This window comes from Gymnoscopelus microlampas, assembly GCF_963454915.1.
Source record: "Gymnoscopelus microlampas genome assembly, chromosome: 7".
Classification (NCBI taxonomy): domain Eukaryota; kingdom Metazoa; phylum Chordata; class Actinopteri; order Myctophiformes; family Myctophidae; genus Gymnoscopelus; species Gymnoscopelus microlampas.
In genome coordinates, this window is record NC_139944.1 from 39,783,288 (window position 1) to 39,801,277 (window position 17,990).

At 44.6% G+C, this 17,990-nt stretch overlaps 1 protein-coding gene across 14 annotated transcripts in view; it reads left to right on the plus strand.

The window, feature by feature from the left end:
* Positions 1–17,990, plus strand: part of itpr1b (inositol 1,4,5-trisphosphate receptor, type 1b) — a 110,459-nt gene that overhangs the window by 68,308 nt on the left and 24,161 nt on the right. For 8 of the 14 annotated variants that reach the window (XM_084062155.1, XM_084062163.1, XM_084062164.1 and 5 more), the window contains 9 exons: positions 6,337–6,523; positions 6,774–7,042; positions 8,599–8,799; positions 9,669–9,779; positions 11,073–11,168; positions 11,250–11,384; positions 11,962–12,069; positions 12,625–12,859; positions 17,301–17,423. In XM_084062155.1, coding sequence (XP_083918281.1) covers positions 6,337–6,523; positions 6,774–7,042; positions 8,599–8,799; positions 9,669–9,779; positions 11,073–11,168; positions 11,250–11,384; positions 11,962–12,069; positions 12,625–12,859; positions 17,301–17,423 — 1,465 coding nt within the window. The remainder of the gene's footprint in view (positions 1–6,336; positions 6,524–6,773; positions 7,043–8,598; positions 8,800–9,668; positions 9,780–11,072; positions 11,169–11,249; positions 11,385–11,961; positions 12,070–12,624; positions 12,860–17,300; positions 17,424–17,990) is intronic. The other 6 variants (XM_084062167.1, XM_084062156.1, XM_084062158.1 and 3 more) reach the window with 2 other exon arrangements.

The window sequence follows — 17,990 nt, forward strand, 5'->3', positions numbered from 1 at the left end:
GTGGTACTGACATACTGGAGCACAGGTCAAATCGCCTGCAAAGACTTTCAAATAAAAACAAATATATATATATATATATTTAACTCTTAACTAGATAAGATAAGAAAAGTCGTTTTACTGTATGTATTTAGAATGTAACAACATTTTGTTTGGTACATTCGTGTGTGTGTGTGTGTTTGTGTGTGTGTGTGTGTGTGTGTGTGTGTGTGTGTGTGTGTGTGTGTGTGTGTGTGTGTGTGTGTGTGTGTGTGTGTGTGTGTGTGTGTGTGTGTGTGTGTGTGTGTGTGTGTGTGTGTGTGTGTGATTATTACGTTTTTAGCGGCGCTAGCCGCTCTATACCTTTAGGTATAGAGCGGATCCTGCTCTATACCTGACTTTGTCCGTGTTCGCCGTCAACGTTCTGATTGGTCAGACCCGTCAACGCTCTGATTGGTCAGACCCGTCAACGCTCTGATTGGTCAGACCCGTCAACGCTCTGATTGGTCAGACCCGTCAACGCTCTGATTGGTCAGACCCGTCGACGCTCTGATTGGTCAGACCCGTCGACGCTCTGATTGGTCAGAACCCGTCAACAAAGTGATTAGTCAAGCTTCACGTGACACATGGCTATAAACACATTATAAACACATATCGATGACATAATGTATTCAAAGGCGCCGCTACCTTCACACAGGGTGTGATTTTTGTATTGTATTTGAAACATAATAGCTGTGACTGTGTGTTCACATACAATCCCAAATTGTGAAAATTGGTTTATAATTTTGTGTCTTTGAATGTTTCATATTTAATGTCTAATCTCCCTTCCCTGGTTCTTACTTTGGGCCAGCCAGCAGAGGAGATGTGAGATTGTCAGTTAGATTGTGCTGCCCACACTGTCTGGCTGTGTTGGAAGCTGATACAAACACTACAGCAGCAGTAGTGGGCAGCGATGGCTGCAGGCTAGTAACCCAGAATACTCTCCTGTAGAGCTTTATTTAGTGGCCTACTGGCCTCGCCAGACAATGTTCTGATTCTACTTTTCTCTCAAGCTCTGTTTTTATAGCATGGCCGAAGGCCGAGCCATATAGAACTGGATTTGTCTGTAAAAGTAAAGTAGACCATTCACAGCTCACGCCGCTGCCTACAGCATGCGTGACATCGCAAAACAGAGCTTAGCAGTGCCCTGTGTAACTAGCTCGCTGATGCAGAGAGCAGACATACACACAATGAACAGCGCTGAAGATTCGTTTACGAAATAAAATTAATATCAAGTAACTAGCGATTAAAATCTGTGAAAATAAGCCAGGCACTCTACTGTCCGATTACACAACGTAGCATCCAGTGTCCAGAATAAGTGATGTGTGTGTGTGTGTGTGTGTGTTGAACACAGTTAAAATGTAAATGTACAAAAAAAGTTATAAGGCAGGCTAAATCCACTGTCTGTATAAAGCCCAACCTTTATATGGGCATGGTCATCTTTGTGATATCTTTCAAGTTTAGCTTCTTCAAAGAGAGCAGGACTTACTGTAGAGTATTCGTTTTGTATTCGTTGACAAATACCTTTCTATTGAACTCTCGCACGCACGCACGCACGCACGCACGCACGCACGCACGCACGCACGCACGCACGCACGCACGCACGCACGCACGCACGCACGCACGCACGCACGCACGCACGCACGCACGCACATAAACACATAAACACATAAACACACACACAGAGTACACTGATCTATCCAAAGGAGCTCTTAAAAAAGATTCCCCTCCCAGTGCCCCCTTTAACCCTAACAAGCAAACAGGTGCCATGGCTCTTACTCAATAAGCACGCTGTTATGCTCTGCCACCGTCAGCCATTCGGGTTTTGATTTATCCGCCCACCGCCTCTTGTTTCGGGTTCACTTTTCAGACACCTCCTGGAAACCTCTTTCGATAGATTTGCAATGCAATACGAGGCCTTGCCCTTTTGCCGTCATCAGCATAAGCATTCTCTTCATCCTCTTCCTGACAGTGAGTGGTGGTTAGAGGGGGGTTTCTGATCACTGTCAAACAGGAAGGCTGCTGCCATGTTTTTCCTATCAGTCCTGTTCGTGTATTTCTTTTTCTTTTTTTTAACCACATGAAAACTTGCTTGAAATAGGCCTTTTCAGTTAATCAGACAAATCCATGCAAAGCTCGGATGGGTGCATGCGTGGGTTTCATGTGGATGACAGATGTATCCAGGATCTCATCCCATGGTGGCATTCACCCCAAACTAGGGCTGGGCAATTAACCAAAAATATCTCAAAACTCATCATTTGGAGCCAATTGGCGACTACCTGCTCATGTAGGTTAATCGAGTAATCAAGAAGCAGGTTTTTTTAATATATTTTGTAATTTATTTCTTATATATTGTATATCAACGAGGTAGGTAGATTTTTCATAATGGACAAATCGATTAGTCTGATTAACCACTTAACCCTGTATCATACTTCGTCGTACAATGTTGGCGTGCAAAAATAGCCAATCTACAAGCTCACAACATGTTGCATCGCGTTGTAGCATTGCGTTGTGAGCTTGTAAATGTGTTATTTTATTTTTTTCTTTTGTAGTCGTTCATTAATCGTAATCGAGGGAAAAGTTCATATGAAATAATGTTGATATTGATTTGAAGTCATATCGCCCAGCCCTACCCCGAACGCCTATCTGTGTGTCTGGTCGTACCCGCATGCAGACATACAGGGTTCTCCGTGGTTGCCAGCTGGTTGGTGGCGTAGTCGTGCAGCTACAGCGGCCCTCCAATAATCACAGCTACAGCTCTGTCACTCAGCGAGCTGTCAGTAGAAGGGTGAGAGAGAGAGGGAGAGGGAGAAGGCGGTGGGTGGTGGTGGTGATGGTGGGGCGGCGGAGGGGGGGGGGGGGGGGGGCGTGGGGGGGTGACAGTATTAATAGATCTTACATAACTCGCCCCTGTTGATGCCAAAAGCCCTGGCGGCAGCTGAAAGCAGAGGAAAGGAAGGAAGAGAGGAATGCAGCGACCTTGTTTTCTGAAAGGAGGCCCCCTCTGGCCCGGCATGGCTGCCCTGCAGGGTAGTGCTTCTCTAAGTGGGGTCCGGGGACCACCAGGGGTCCTTGAGGGGGTTCCAGGGGGTCCCCAGCAAAGTGTGCTCATATAGTCTAAAAATCTGTTTAACCATTTTAAACCTAATTTACATCGGCTATTTGAATTTAGCCGATCTACAACCTCACAACTCGTTGTATTGCGCCGCGTTGTGGGGGTTTGGTAGTGTATCTGAACCTGCCACACTGTACGTCAGTGGTTCTCAACCTTTTCAGGCCGTGACCCCCCAAAATAATCATATTTGAACTGGGGACCCCCCACCATGACAAGCACTTGGAATTGTGTCTTTGAATGTTTCATGTTTAATGTCTAATCTCCCTGGGGGTCCCGACCCACAGGTTGAGAACCACTGCTATACGTGACTGATGGTCCTAGGGTCAGCTCTCATGGGGCTTAGTGGCCATACAGTACAGATGTACAGGAGGCTAAGCTTCTTCGGGTGTGTGTTGGGGGGGGGGGGGGGGGGGGGGGGGGGGGGGGTTGGTGAGGTGAATAGCATGCTTAACTCACTGGCTGGCTGGCTGCAGGACTGAGGAGGGAATGAATCAGCAGGTTGCTGCTCGGAGCGGTTTCTTGGCTAAGCTCTCTGAAGCTAGCTCTAGTTGTTGTGGCAACAGTTCCTGTACCTTGGTTGATTATTATTTTGAGGTTGTTGCCTTTTTGTCAGACAGCAAAAGCATTAGTATTTTTATGTCACCTCACCTCCCTTGAAAATATAGCAGCAGTGCTGTCTTTTGATTTGTCAAACAGGGAATGTGTTCAAAATAAATACAAATAGGGGGATGTTTGTTGCCGTTGCACAACACGAAACGCACAACTGTCCCTGTGTTCTTATTTGCCAACCGCTGGGTATCCCTGGATACTGTGTTTTACTCTGGGCTCGATCCCAAGTCCAGAAAATGTGGTTTTACATGTGTACCTGTTCTGTGCAACTGTGTTTGTTGTGATTTGTACTGTAGGTAAAAAGTTTAGTTCCTGTTCCTGATTCCACACAGTGGGAGGACAGCAACCAAACTGTCTCTCTCTCTCTCTCTCTCTCTCTCTCTCTCTCTCTCTCTCTCTCTCTCTCTCTCTCTCTCTCTCTCTCTCTCTCTCTCTCTCTCTCTCTCTCTCTCTCTCTCTCTCTCTCTCTCTCTCTCTCTCTCTCTCTCTCTCTCTCTCTCTCTCTCTCTCTCTCTCTCTCTCTCTCTCTCTCTCTCTCTCGTGTGTGTTGTTTTCTGCAAATTGATGCCAGTCAGGTGCTTACAAAAGTGCAATGTAACCGATGGGAGATGGAATTGCTTTGTTATGACCACAGTCATGAGGTCCCGTCATTTGAACGCGCTAATGTCATAAAGTCGCTTTTCTGGCGCTGCTGCTGCCATCTCTGTTGCCCACTTGCATAAGCCCGCTGAAAGATTTTAATCAGATCACTATCAATGAATGACCCGGTCTTGTCAACAGGATTACTTTAACTACTGAAAACAGGGTTCAGAAAAACAAGCAAACACACCACGTTAAAGAAAGTTGGGGAAAACAACATGGACTCAAATAACTCAATTGCCGTTTCGGTGTCAAGTGCTCCCGACCTTTGTGACAGTGACAAGAATTCAACGGAGCTACGTACGTTCCGGAATATTAGATCTGTAATAGCTTCTATTTCATAGGGGTTAGTTAAAAAAGTTTTTATGCTATACTGTACTGTGCATTTATAATGTTACTGTAATCATGCACCCCCCGCCCCCCTCCCCTTCTCTTATTCGAACTCAACCTGGAAAGTCTATTGCATAACGTGCTTTCAGAACCATCCCAGAATGTATGCACGCATGCGATAAGTTTGCCTCTACACCCGCTTCCCTTGTAACCCCTCCTTCTTCACACCATGCACTCCATTCGTGCCACTCTGGCACCGAATAAAGTAGGGCAGGATTTTCCTCCACTCTTTCTCCTCTCCTCTCCTCTCCTCTCCTCTCCTCTCCTCTCCTCTCCTCTCCTCTCCCCTCCCCTCCCCTCCCCTCCCCTCCCTCAGTGGGCTGATGTAACAGTGTTTTTAGCTGAGGCGCTGTGTGCTCTCTACATAACCACTCAGCTGATTACAGGTCTTATGTAAGTAGGGATTGTCAAGAGGAAAAAAATGGGACAGGATATACCAGCCTGTTTGTGGCGGGCAAAAGAAAACGAGTTCACTTTGCATGCAGGCCTTTGAAACAAGATTGCCCTTTGTGTTAACACTCCTACGGGGCAGAAGTCCTTCCTCCTCCTCCACTGCTCACGGGACCCTAAAATCCATGGAAAATAAACACACAGTTGCAAGGTCTATAACAGCCGAAGTCCACAGTTTGCCCCAGAATGGAGTATGACTGGCAAAACTCTGCTGTCCGTCTGTTTGTCTGTCTGTTGTGCATTATAAACACCTGTCTCTGCGTGTGCGTGCATGCACACGCTCGTGTGAGTCCTAACATCTTTGTGTGATCAGCATGGTCAGATGGCTACAGTGGGTGTGTTTGAAAATGCATCCAAGTCTGTCTGCATGCACCCCATAACTGTATGTATTTGTCCATACACAGTAAATCCCCAGCGTTAAATTATCGATCTGAAGGTGTACAGATGGAATCAAATGGACCTGTAAGGGTCCATTTGGATCCATCCGTACACTTTCAGAGTTAAATGAACACTCAGGAATTTACGGTGTATGTAATCAGTAGAGCAATGAAGACACAGAGCAGATAGTGTAACACCCAGGTGAGCACAGTGAAGTACAGTGAAGCCTTACAGGGTATTTTCTTGGCGGTAGAGGAAGAGGCTTATGTAACTCCACTGCACGTACTGTAGGACCTCTGGCTGTCGACAGAGTGTGGAGAAATGTTCAGTAGAATAGTGAGAAGTGCCCAAACCGATTTGTTGCAAAGTTATTTGTACCAAACCTACATAAGAATATTTTAATTTTAGCCATGTACAGTATGGTGTTTTTTGTTTTTTGGTTGGTTGTCACATAAAAAGAGTAGAGTATTGCCTTATGGGCAGCTTTATTGAATACTATGATTTGTTTACTACCCTTCATCAGGTATTGAGCCGTGCATGGTTAGTGGGAAACTTGAATATATACAGAAGAATAGAAGTGCACTAGTTGTGATCTAAGTGCATTTATACATACATGGATTTGAAGCAGTTCACATCCAGCAGAGATCAAAATGTTGTGTGTCAAAATAAACTGATACTAAAAAGATGAAATCACTCAAAAGTGGCTGAAACATTGTTTTGTTTGTTTTTTTAATCTCCAGCGGTCATTCTTCATACGTTTGACAAGTGACAACAAGTCAGAGAAGTTCTTCAAGGTGTTCTACGAGCGCATGAAGCTGGCCCAGCAGGAGATTAAAGCCACGGTGACGGTCAACACAAGTGACCTGGGCAGCAAGAAGAAGGATGAGGAGCCGCCTGACAAAGACACACCTGCGGCACGCAAGAAAGGTCAGGGAATAGCTCCACTCACAACCCTGCAAGGGGACACTGGGGGGAATTATTACTCTGGATATAATCAAATTCTGTACCACATACAGTAGCTGTCGGTTGTCCACGGTGTACACATGGCAATAGTTGGTTCATTTAACATAGTAGCATCCACCCATTATCTGACTGCCCTCTTCTGAGGAAATCTAATCACAGACAGCAATTTGGCATTTGATAACCTGTGTTTAACCAGCATTTTTTTCTTGTCCAGTCAAAGATGTACCGGTGGTTGCCGTGGTGACAGAAGAGGTCAAAGAGCAGCTGGTCGAGGCCACCACTGTCACCAAGAAGGCCTTCACCACCTACCGCCGAGAGGCTGAGGCAGCAGAGGAGCACCAAGCGGCCGCCGAGGGCGCCGTTGTCGCCCCTGCCGCCGACAAGGGCCAGGAGGAAGGCGAGATGAGCGTCCTCATCACCATCATGCAACCCATCCTGCGACTCATGCAGCTGCTCTGCGAGAACCATAACCCAGAGCTACAGGTCAGCCACAACCACTTGAATGCCCTTCGAGGCTTCATGTACAGGTATACTGTACTTCGTTGTGCGAAACGTTCAAAACGTGTCAAAGCACACTTTTATTCCAGTGGAAAATACAGATTTTTTTGTCGAGCGAAAATGTCATGTGACGAAAGTGTCTACAGTTTTTTGCCTACAGTCTCCTGCATGAACACATGACTCGTCTACATGGATTGTCTACTGCTGCTGCGGGGATTTTTTTTGTTCGCCTAATTCCCCCTCCCCACCCCCCATCTGGCCATGGCAGACTTGAACATTTCCTGACCTGCATTGTGATTTTCCACTACCAGACTCGAGTACACAGAAATGAAACCGTGTTGAAAATAGGCATCTTCTGTGGAACAACGTGATGCAACTGGTCTGGTTTCACTATGAGGGCTGTGGTAGTTTTTGGCATTGGACAGCTACAGTACAAGAGCCCAGACAGTACACTTCCTTCTAACAGTAGCTGTTTGTATACACAGCCTCGGTCAGAGCCTCATTAAAAGGTGACTGGCTGGCTGCTGAATCCGTCTGGCTCGCCCGCTCTGCTTGGCCCAGCGTGGGTGGGACATATTGATTTACTGCCAGACACGGCTCTGATTAAGTTCACTGTGATGTCATTAAACACATATCACCACCCTGTCACATCCCTGCAATAACTAATGAATACCTGCTGTTTGATAGAACACAAACCCGGAAATCAATATTTAAAAATAGGAATAGTCCACTTCCAGATGCAATTCAAATCTGATTTGATTCAATGTTTAGATATTATTTGAAATTCATTTCATCAGACATATTCTAGGTACTGATATTGACCTAATGCGTGAGGGGAACAACATTTTTGATTCCTTTTTTTTCCCTTATCTAATGTTAGAATATGAATAAAATAAATATAAATAAATAGCATGAAAAAAGTAATTAGAAGGACAATATCAGTCACCAGAACTAGGGGAGTTTAAAGTTGAATGGGCTTATATAGGGGGGGTGGGGGATGTCTGGTCAAATGAATATCAAATATCAAAATATTGAATAAAGCAACTTAAAAACTTTTGAGTAGATTAACCCTGAAAGTGTTTTAAAATGAAATACCCCTTTAAGCCCTTTAAACTTTGCATGACAATTAGTGAAATTAGCTGGTCTACAAGATCATAGTGTGTTGCAACGTAATGCATTGTGAGCTATTTTTTGATTTTTTTTTTAAAGAAGGTTGAAGGTCGCCTATAATGACATGCCTAAAATAGGGAAGCCAGGGTTAAGGTGGTTAACCTTGTGGTGGGCCTGATGTCACAGATTTAAATTCTTGGCTGGCTTGCACAGTTGCTTTGAGGGACACTGGCTCATATTGACAAACCTTAAGTCACCTGTCCAAGGTCATCGGTAATAATCTATGATTGCCCTGGGTGGATTTTCACTTTCATTCGAGAGAAATAGTTTATTTTCTGTCTCTACTATCCTATGCAAATGAATAGTAATAATTATAATACTGAGGCTTTGACGGTTTTCTTCATCCCTATTTTGTGTTTATCCTTTTCCAGAACTTCTTGCGCAACCAGAACAATAAGAACAACTATAATCTGGTGTGTGAGACACTGCAGTTCCTAGACTGTATCTGTGGCAGCACCACAGGAGGTCTAGGGCTCCTGGGACTCTACATCAATGAGAAGAATGTAGGACTCATCAACCAGACAGTTGAAAGTCTGACAGAATACTGCCAGGGACCCTGCCATGAGAATCAGGTGACACACAGAGAAAAACACAAGCTTTGTGCACATGCAATCTGATGCAAGATGACAGGCTTTCACTGTCTTTCCTTATGAGGGTTGCAGTAATGTATGTATGTATATATAGAAACATACCCCCCAAATAATATATATTTTCTTGCCAGAACTTCAAATTGATATTGATATTTATGATTGATATTTAAGTATTGATTAACAAGAGTAGCCCTCACCATTTTACACATTTTAGTGGGAGGAAAACTGAACTGTCACAGCACATCTGAATAGAGATGTGAAGCAGGTGTTTAACTCTCTTTGGGATTCACAGGATTTATTGTGACAAATTATTCCTCTGTCAGGTTTAACCATGTGGTTTAGTACAACAAGACGCACTTGATGAAACCAGAGAGCCCTCATCATCTCCCACACTGAGATCAATAGCCATGTAGTTCCCTGCTCCTCTTTCAACAACAGCGTACCCCCTGCCTGCTCTGGGCACCGTGACTGTATTTGTTATTTTCGGAGGATTAGCTTTGCTTGGTCTTCTCACATGATGATGGCGGCGGCACCCTCTGTTCCTGTTGCCCTGGGATCACTTGTGTGGCAAGTGTGAGCCTTGCTTGTCTAAACAAGCAACTGGCACAAGGCCCAGTGCACAGTGGGAGCTGTGCTGGGGAAAGAATGGGCCTGTGGTTGTTTTTCTTTTTTCTTTTTTTACGACAATATCAAACCTGCTCCTCTCTCTTCACTGTATGGAAGGTAATCAGTCAGACTAAACAAACCACTGTGGCATTACGCACTCCCAGCTAAGCAGGATGTATTTTGACTTGAGTCTCCTGACAATTACTTTAGCGCTGGTTATCATTTGGAACACTTGTTTTCCCCAGAACTGCATCGCCACACATGAATGCAATGGCATTGACATCATTATTGCCCTCATCCTCAATGACATCAATCCCCTTGGCAAAAAGAGGATGGACCTGGTGCTGGAACTCAAAGTGAGCAAGAATGTTTTAATTTTTAATTTGTTTTCAGTACTCACAATATTCACCACCCAGATTATATGCTTAGCCACTTAAATCCTTTATAGGTACTTTGATGACGGGGGTCACCCAGGGATCCGTACTTGGCCCTCGCCTTTTCTCCCTCGACATCACCATTTTCCCCAGAAAACAGCAGAAAAAGAAAATTGTGAAAATGTGTGCAAATCTCTGAATATATATACATTGTTAACTCAAATCTTTGCTTCTGGGGGTCCCTGGAACACAATATTTTGAGATGGGGGAGTCTGTGGACAAATACATATCATTTTGGGTGGTCCTTGACATGAAAAAAATCACACCCTGTGTGAAGGAAGCGGTGCCTTTGGGGCGGGGCTTAACTCATTTCAGTTCGTCCCTATTGGTGGTCTGAGTCCACTTACCAAATTTGTACTTGGTAGCATGCTGCAAACTGGAATAATGGCTGTTTAAAGCCCAGCCAATGGGCAGACAGAGGGGGCGGGGCTTAAGTAATTACAATTTGTCCCTATTGGTGGTTTTAGTCCATGTCGAAAATTTGTACTCCGTAGCATGCTGCGAACTTCAGTTATGGCTGTTTAAAGGCCAGCCAATGGGAAGACAGAGGGGGCGGGGCTTGAGCAATTAATGCTCGGCCCGTATTGGTGGTCTAAGTCCACATACCAAATTTGGACTTGGTGGCATGCTGCAAACTGGAGTTATAGCTGTTTAAAATCCCGTGCTCATCCCGTGCTCATACGGGTGGACGTCCCTGGGGGTCCCTGGACCCCTCTTTGATAACCGGTGGCACGTGTGGCAAATGAGAGGAGAGATGGCATAGGCAATCTCCAAGTCTGTGTGTGTGTGTGTGTGTGTGTGTGTGTGTGTGTGTGTGCGTGTGTTTGTATGTGTTGCTTCTTTGCCGTGCTCATCCCAGGCTCATACGGACACACAGACACACAGACACACAGACAGACACACAGACACACAGACACACAGACACCGAGTCAAAGCCACGTATAGAGCGTATTTATTTTTTTTCAAAGAAAAAATGTTTTTTTTAGAAGACATTTGTAGAATCACCAGAAGCAAAGATTTGAAATGTTTGCTTAAAAAATATATATATTTTCAAGATAAAAATAAATAAATAGCAGATCCACAAGCTCGTATGAGCTTGTATATCTGCTATTTTTGAATAGCCCAAAGTATAAAATAATGGTTATAGCTAAAAATCTAAAATGACACAGAATGTTTCCCGGTTTGAATGGGTCAAGTTGTCTCATCTTCTCTCAGAACAACGCCTCCAAGCTTCTCCTAGCTATCATGGAGAGTCGCCATGACAGTGAGAATGCAGAGAGGATACTCTACAACATGAGGCCCAAAGAGCTCGTAAGTACAGCGCCGTTCATTCCAGGAGAGGGCACGGTTGGCGTCGAGTGGACGTTCCCTGACACTTGCCCTCTTGCACAGGTGGAGGTGATCAAGAAGGCCTACATGCAGGGCGAAATAGAGGTGGAGGCGCCTGAGGATGGTGAGGGTGGCGAGGAAGAGCACTCCGCCTCGCCGCGCAACGTCGGCCACAACATCTACATCCTCGCCCATCAGGTAAGCTACCAAATATCTGTATGCATATTGAAACGGTTACAAGCATAGCTGAACACTTCAACACAGGCATTGCCACATAGTGTCCTCGGGAAATAGATTTTCAATGGTCTGAGCCCTGTAGTCTGTGTCAATTCCTATGGATCCCATAGGTTTGTTACATCAGAGATTTGTGGCGTTATCTTCATCTCCTCCCTTTCCGCCCAAGGCTCTGCATAGCTCTATAGCTGGTTGTTTTCTCACACCATGACCTAGGTTAACAACAGTTAACATTATGTAATCCACAATGTTGAACCAAAGCGTGGAACCCTGCGGCCTGACGGGTGAACAAACTGCGTGTCTCACAGCTGAGTAGAGAAAACAACTAGTGGCATGTACTATGTACTGTGCCCTGCTGAAAAATCAATTTAAGCTAAACTATTTGCATTACAGTTGGGTACGTGTCAAGAGTACTCTCAATATTCCCCTCTTATGTATGCACACCCGACGATGCAGGACATTGTTGTCCATGTTGAAGCTGACGATAATAAGCTGTCATTGATCTGTTGATGCTATTGATTTGGCGGTGGTGTTATTTCAGTTGGCTCGTCACAACAAGGAACTGCAGGTCATGCTGAAGCCAGGAGGGAGTTACGGCGAGGGGGATGAGGCCCTGGAGTTCTATGCCAAACACACAGCTCAGATTGAGGTCAGTCGTTCGGCTGCAGTCCCAGATGGACTTTTTGGGTCTGCTGCTTCCACTTCCCCTTTTATTTTAATGTGAAACACATTGTGTTTCCACCGTCTGATACAGTATGTGTCTTATCATTTCCGTGTGAAATTGAGTGGTTTGCTACTGATATCATTTTAGTCACAGTGTTGACCTGAAAGGCATGTGATAGTCACTGTTTTTCTTGGCCCTGGTTTTGGAGACTCATACGTTGAATGACAAACACCCGTGGCATGTGTGTGCACGTGTTCCCGTGTGTGCACAAGGGAGTGCAAGAATGCAAATAGTTTTACCATGCTCAAAACCTCCCAACAAGGAAGGAGTTATCGCTTGAGTTTGTGAAACTACTTCTGCTAATCAAACAGCCCTGCTCTGCAGTGCACACTCTCTTCACTATTTGCAGGTAACTTTTTATACCAATGCCTCTGGTCAGACCAGTTCATAAAGCACGCTAGTGGGACATGTTTTGCAAAACACGGAATCACTAATAAAGACGGTGTGTGACGGTTGTTTTGCTGCTGTGGTTGTGTCCAGATTGTGCGTCTGGATCGCACCATGGAGCAGATAGTCTTCCCCGTGCCCAACATCTGTGAATTCCTCACCCAAGAGTCCAAGCTGCGCGTTTACTACACCACCGAACGGGATGAGCGGGGCTGCAAGATCAATGACTTCTTCTTGCGCTCTGAGGACCTCTTTAATGAGATGAACTGGCAGAAGAAGCTGCGAGGTACTCAAGAGGCTACTGATGGTAACGAAAACACAGTTCCCTGTGCGTCCTTTTCCCAACCTCTCTATATCTACTAGTTCTTGTTTTACACACCCTCTCCTGGCATCCTTCCAGGCCCTTGGGCCCACACACACACACACACACACACACACACACACACACACACACACACACACACACACACACACACACACACACACACACACACACACACACACACACACACACACACACACACACACACACACACACACACACACACACACACACACACACACACACACACACACACACACACACACACTATACTGTACTGAACCCTGGAGGGATGAAGGAGGGGAGGGTTTGTAAACCTTGATAAGTTATTAACGTGTAAGAGATTGACTATAATAACATAAGTTAATTTAAGGACTAAGGTAGGGTAAGGTGATGTCTAAGTTTGGAATTAATTGTTTACTAACCAAAGTGATTTACAGAGAAATGTTAGGAATGTGAGTGTGCTTTGGTGTATTATTACCATTATAGTTGTGTTTGATTGTCACATGCTGCAGGCCCATACAAAAACATCTGTTCTCTGTGGAATGCACCACTGACTGTATGTCAACAATGCACACACAGCCTTCTGCAACATACCTTTTTATAATGGAGAATGTGAAGTTAACGCCCCCTTATTCATATATTCTTGATAGTTAAAGGCTTAGAAGGACACGGTCAAGGGGCACGTGCTGTTCCAGATACAGTCGTCCTCGTGTGGTTACAAAACGTTCCCACTGTTGTTTCCATTGTTTCCATAATATTTTATTTTCTCTCTGTGGTAAGGTGTATTTTTCATAATTGCACTGGGGTTTCAAACCTCTCTTCAACATGCGTTTTTGTTTAGTAATGTTATTTATTGCCCATGGATTTATGTTGCAAATAAACACAAGCTAAAGAAAAATCCTTAATGGGCAAGCTAAATCTGAATACATTCATTTCAGTGGCATGACAGATTTGTAAGCTGTCACTTAGTGGGCGTCCGGGTTGTGCTAGCCCTCATTTGTGCCCTATAGCAACTCCTTTAGGTTGGTCAAGACACCTGTTCAGCAGGGAGGGATAGTGTGTTCCTCCACAATTATTTCGCCCTACCTGCACTGTCAGGTGAAAAGAAGCGGCTGGCGACTCCATGTGTACATGTGGTGGCGGCCTATAGTAGTAGGTGTTGGCAGTGACAGGGCGTCTGTATACAATTGGCATAATGGCTAACTTGTGAAGAACAGCTTTAAAAGATAAGAAATAATTGATCACAAACAAAAAACTGTCATTTGGGCGGTTATGTTCAGTTCAGGTTCACACCGTGGAAACTGAGCACAGACTCACAATCGGGGAAGAGAGTTTACTGCAGAGAGATGACAAATGTAGTTACAAAGCAAGTTAGGAGACTATGCGTTATGAAAAGAAGCGAAGTATGCTCTGCCGCTATCTCTGAGTCTGGAGTCAGCTGCTCTGACTTGACCCTGAGACGGTTAGTCAGCCTGTCCCATGGTTAATGGGACTATAGGTCAACCCCAGGTCACACAGCCCCCGCTTGCCTCAAACCCACAGGGAAGAGAGAGAGAGAGAGACGGGACCTCCCCTACTTTCTGCTCTGCACAAGTGTAAAATACTGTATGAGGAAACCAAGGTAGGAGGTAATGTTTGTCTGAGATAGTGTGATACCTCCTAGCTGTGATGAAGGGAGCGAAATGAATCAAAAACAGATTAACAGGGAGGAGTGGGAGAGCGAACACAACAGCCACTGGTGGAAAAAAGCGTGTAAGGTCATGTGAAGTCCACCTCATGATGGGCAATCCTCCTCTTAGCCTATTGTTATTAAACCAATGACATTCTCCCGTGTTGGTAAATAGCCAGCCCTGTTCTAGTTTCCCTTAGCGACCGGGCATGTCCTGGGTGACCTCCCCCCGCCCCCCCCCCGACTGCCTCTCTCTTGGCCAGTGCAGTAAACGTGTGACTGCTTCCTTTGTCTCCTCAATGGGAGCGTGTTGTGGCCTGTCCCCTCGGTCAGGCCTGCAGGAGATGGGCTGTGTGTACTGAGTCAACACGTGATGCCGCAGCCTCTCTCTTATCTGAATGAATCAGCAGCATGCACAGCCGGAGACCATGTTGTTCCGTTGGTGCTAACAGCTAGTAACCACTTCTGTTGCCAAAAGTCCCCCACCCCTCAGTTCTTCTTTTCTAATAAACAACATTAACTAAAAAAAAATCACACCCTGTGTGAAGGAAGCGGTGCCTTTGGGGCGGGGCGTAACTCATTTCAGTTCGTCCCTATTGGTGGTCTGAGTCCACTTACCAAATTTGTACTTGGTAGCATGCTGCAAACTGGAATAATGGCTGTTTAAAGCCCAGCCAATGGGCTGACAGAGGGGGCGGGGCTTAAGTAATTACAGTTTGTCCCTATTGGTGGTTTTAGTCCATGCACAAAATTTGTACTCCGTAGCATGCTGCGAACGTGAGTTATGGCTGTTTAAAGGCCAGCCAATGGGAAGACAGAGGGGGCGGGGCTTCAGCAATTCATGCTGGTCCCTATTGGTGGTCTAAGTCCACATACCAAATTTGGACTTGGTGGCATGCTGCAAACTGGAGTTATAGCTGTTTTAAATCCCGTGCCCTAAACGGGCGGACGGACATAACATACGCGGGGGGTCCCTGGACCCCGCTTTGATAACTTCAGCAATTCATGCTCGTCCCTATTTGTGGTGTAAGTCCACATACCAAATGTGGACTTGGTGGCATGCTGCAAACTGGAGTTATAGCTGTTTTAAATCCTGTGCCCTAAACGGGCGGACGGACAGAACATACGCGGGGGGTCCCTGGACCCCGCTGTGATAACTTCAGAAATTCATGCTCGTCCCTATTGGTGGTGGAAGTCCACATACCAAATTAGGACTTGGTGGCAGGCTTCAACCTGGAGTTATAGCTGTTTTAAATCCCGTGCCCTAAACGGGCGGACGGACAGAACATACGCGGGGGGTCCCTGGACCCCGCTGTGATAACTTCAGCAATTCATGCTCGTCCCTATTGGTGGTCTAAGTCCACATACCATATTTGGACTTGGTGGCATGCTGCAAACTGGAGTTATAGCTGTGTAAAATCCCGTGCTCATCATCCCGTGCTGATACGGACGGACGGACATACGGACAAAGTCAAGTGTAGAGCGGTTGGCACCGCTAAAAATAGCCCCGGTCATGCCATGATACGATCTCCTGACCCATGCCCATGGGTTGTGTGGGTTGTGTGATTGCGAGTGTACATAAGTTGTTGGTTCCTCAGATAAATAGGTTACGTTTTTGCATAATTTTAACCTTTCTAATTAAATTATCACTTTATTTGTTTGTAGCTGTTTAACTGTAGTATATGTACATTTATGGTTAAATACATTTGCAACATGTTCAAAGGCATTAAAATCACCTGACATACAGTATACAGCAACTTGTCCAGTTAAAGATTTAAGGCAAAATTCACTGCAATAGATAAAAATGTTAAACCACTTGATTTTCTCCATCTAAAAAAAAAGCACTCTAAGGAAAAGTGCATATCCCTTTTATTACAGTCACTAATGACTGATTAAAGATATTTCAATGTAGCTAACTACAGTACAGCTGCACGACACACACAATCTGTTGTACAGTTTGGTTTTTCACTGAATTATGGTGTCAATTTGTCTTAGCTGAAATGTGTTTGTTTATTTAACTGTATAAACCTCTGCACTTTGCATTACATCTTCCAAGTATCAATGCTGTTAGTATAAGATGATAAGGTATTCTATACTGCATTTCCTGTGATGTGATATTCTTTGATTCTGGTCACATAAAGTGTGTAGTAGTAAATTCATGATGTCTCCAGTAAACTCTGATGCTGCAGTATTTGTTGTTCCAAGAAGCAGTCAGGCTTGTCAAACATTATTGCATAATCGCCTGGTCGCAATTATTTGATGATCATCACGATAATGTTTCATAATTATCATAATCCTCTCCATTCATCTATATCAATTTGCTGTTGAAAAATGTTCTTACATTTCTGAAAATGTTCTAAATTTATGGAAATAGCCGATCTACAAGCTCACAACACGTCACGATGCGATGCGCTGTGAGGTTGTAGAACGGCTATTTCCACAAATTAGTGTAGTAACTTACTACTAGTAAGTGTAGTAAGTAGAAAATGATTAAATATGGCCTACTTTGGCCATAGTACATTATTTATTTTGAATATTGGTTCCGGTCATTGTCAGTCATTTCTTTGTATATATTTAAGTTACTTGTCATATCTGCCTTTTTTGTTTACAAAGCCTAACAGGCAAACAGAATGTTTTATTTTATTTAGATGTTCCAATGTTCCATGGCAAAGACACAATGAAATCGTTGATCACAATTATTTGTATGACAATTAATCGTCAAGTAAAATTTCCTGATGGTGACGGTACATTAACCTGTGTGTGTGCCTCATGCAGCCCAACCCATCCTCTACTGGTGCTCCAGGAACATGTCCTTCTGGAGCAGCATCTCCTTCAACCTGGCTGTGCTCATGAACGTGCTGGTTGCCTTCTTCTACCCTCTGGAGGGCATCCGTGGAGGTAAGTCGGTTTCACCTTATTTAAACCCTCTGCCCCAGCAACTAATCATCAGACTGTCTGAAGGAGGCCAGATTGTAATCTCTGTCTCTCTATGTGGGTTTCGCGGTTAATACACTGAGTGTGACCGTGGAAAAAAAACAGGAAATGGGTTTAAGGGGCATATAAAGGCACTCTAGCCAACGCCCTGCTAGAGTGCCAATACGCTACATTTAATACTTGATAACAGACCTGTACAGGGAAGTTGAATAAGGCAGCCAGTTGTCACTGCTGTTTTTCTCTTTCCCCTCTTCTCATAGGTCTTGTGATACCACTCTACTATACTATAGATTTATTGCAATCACTTCACACACTCATGCTTATTTGCTCATGTTGAGCATTAATTGGCCAGCAGCCCATTAGCACAGCTTAAAGTCATTTTCTTTACCGCAGTACATTTGAACTAATCCATTTTTTGCTGCTCAGTCCATGACTAAAGTGGAATGTTATCTTGTGACTAATGGTGCGATACAAAACACAAGTAAAATCTATTTTTTTCCGCAAGTATAAAATGGCGTTCTAAATGTAGAC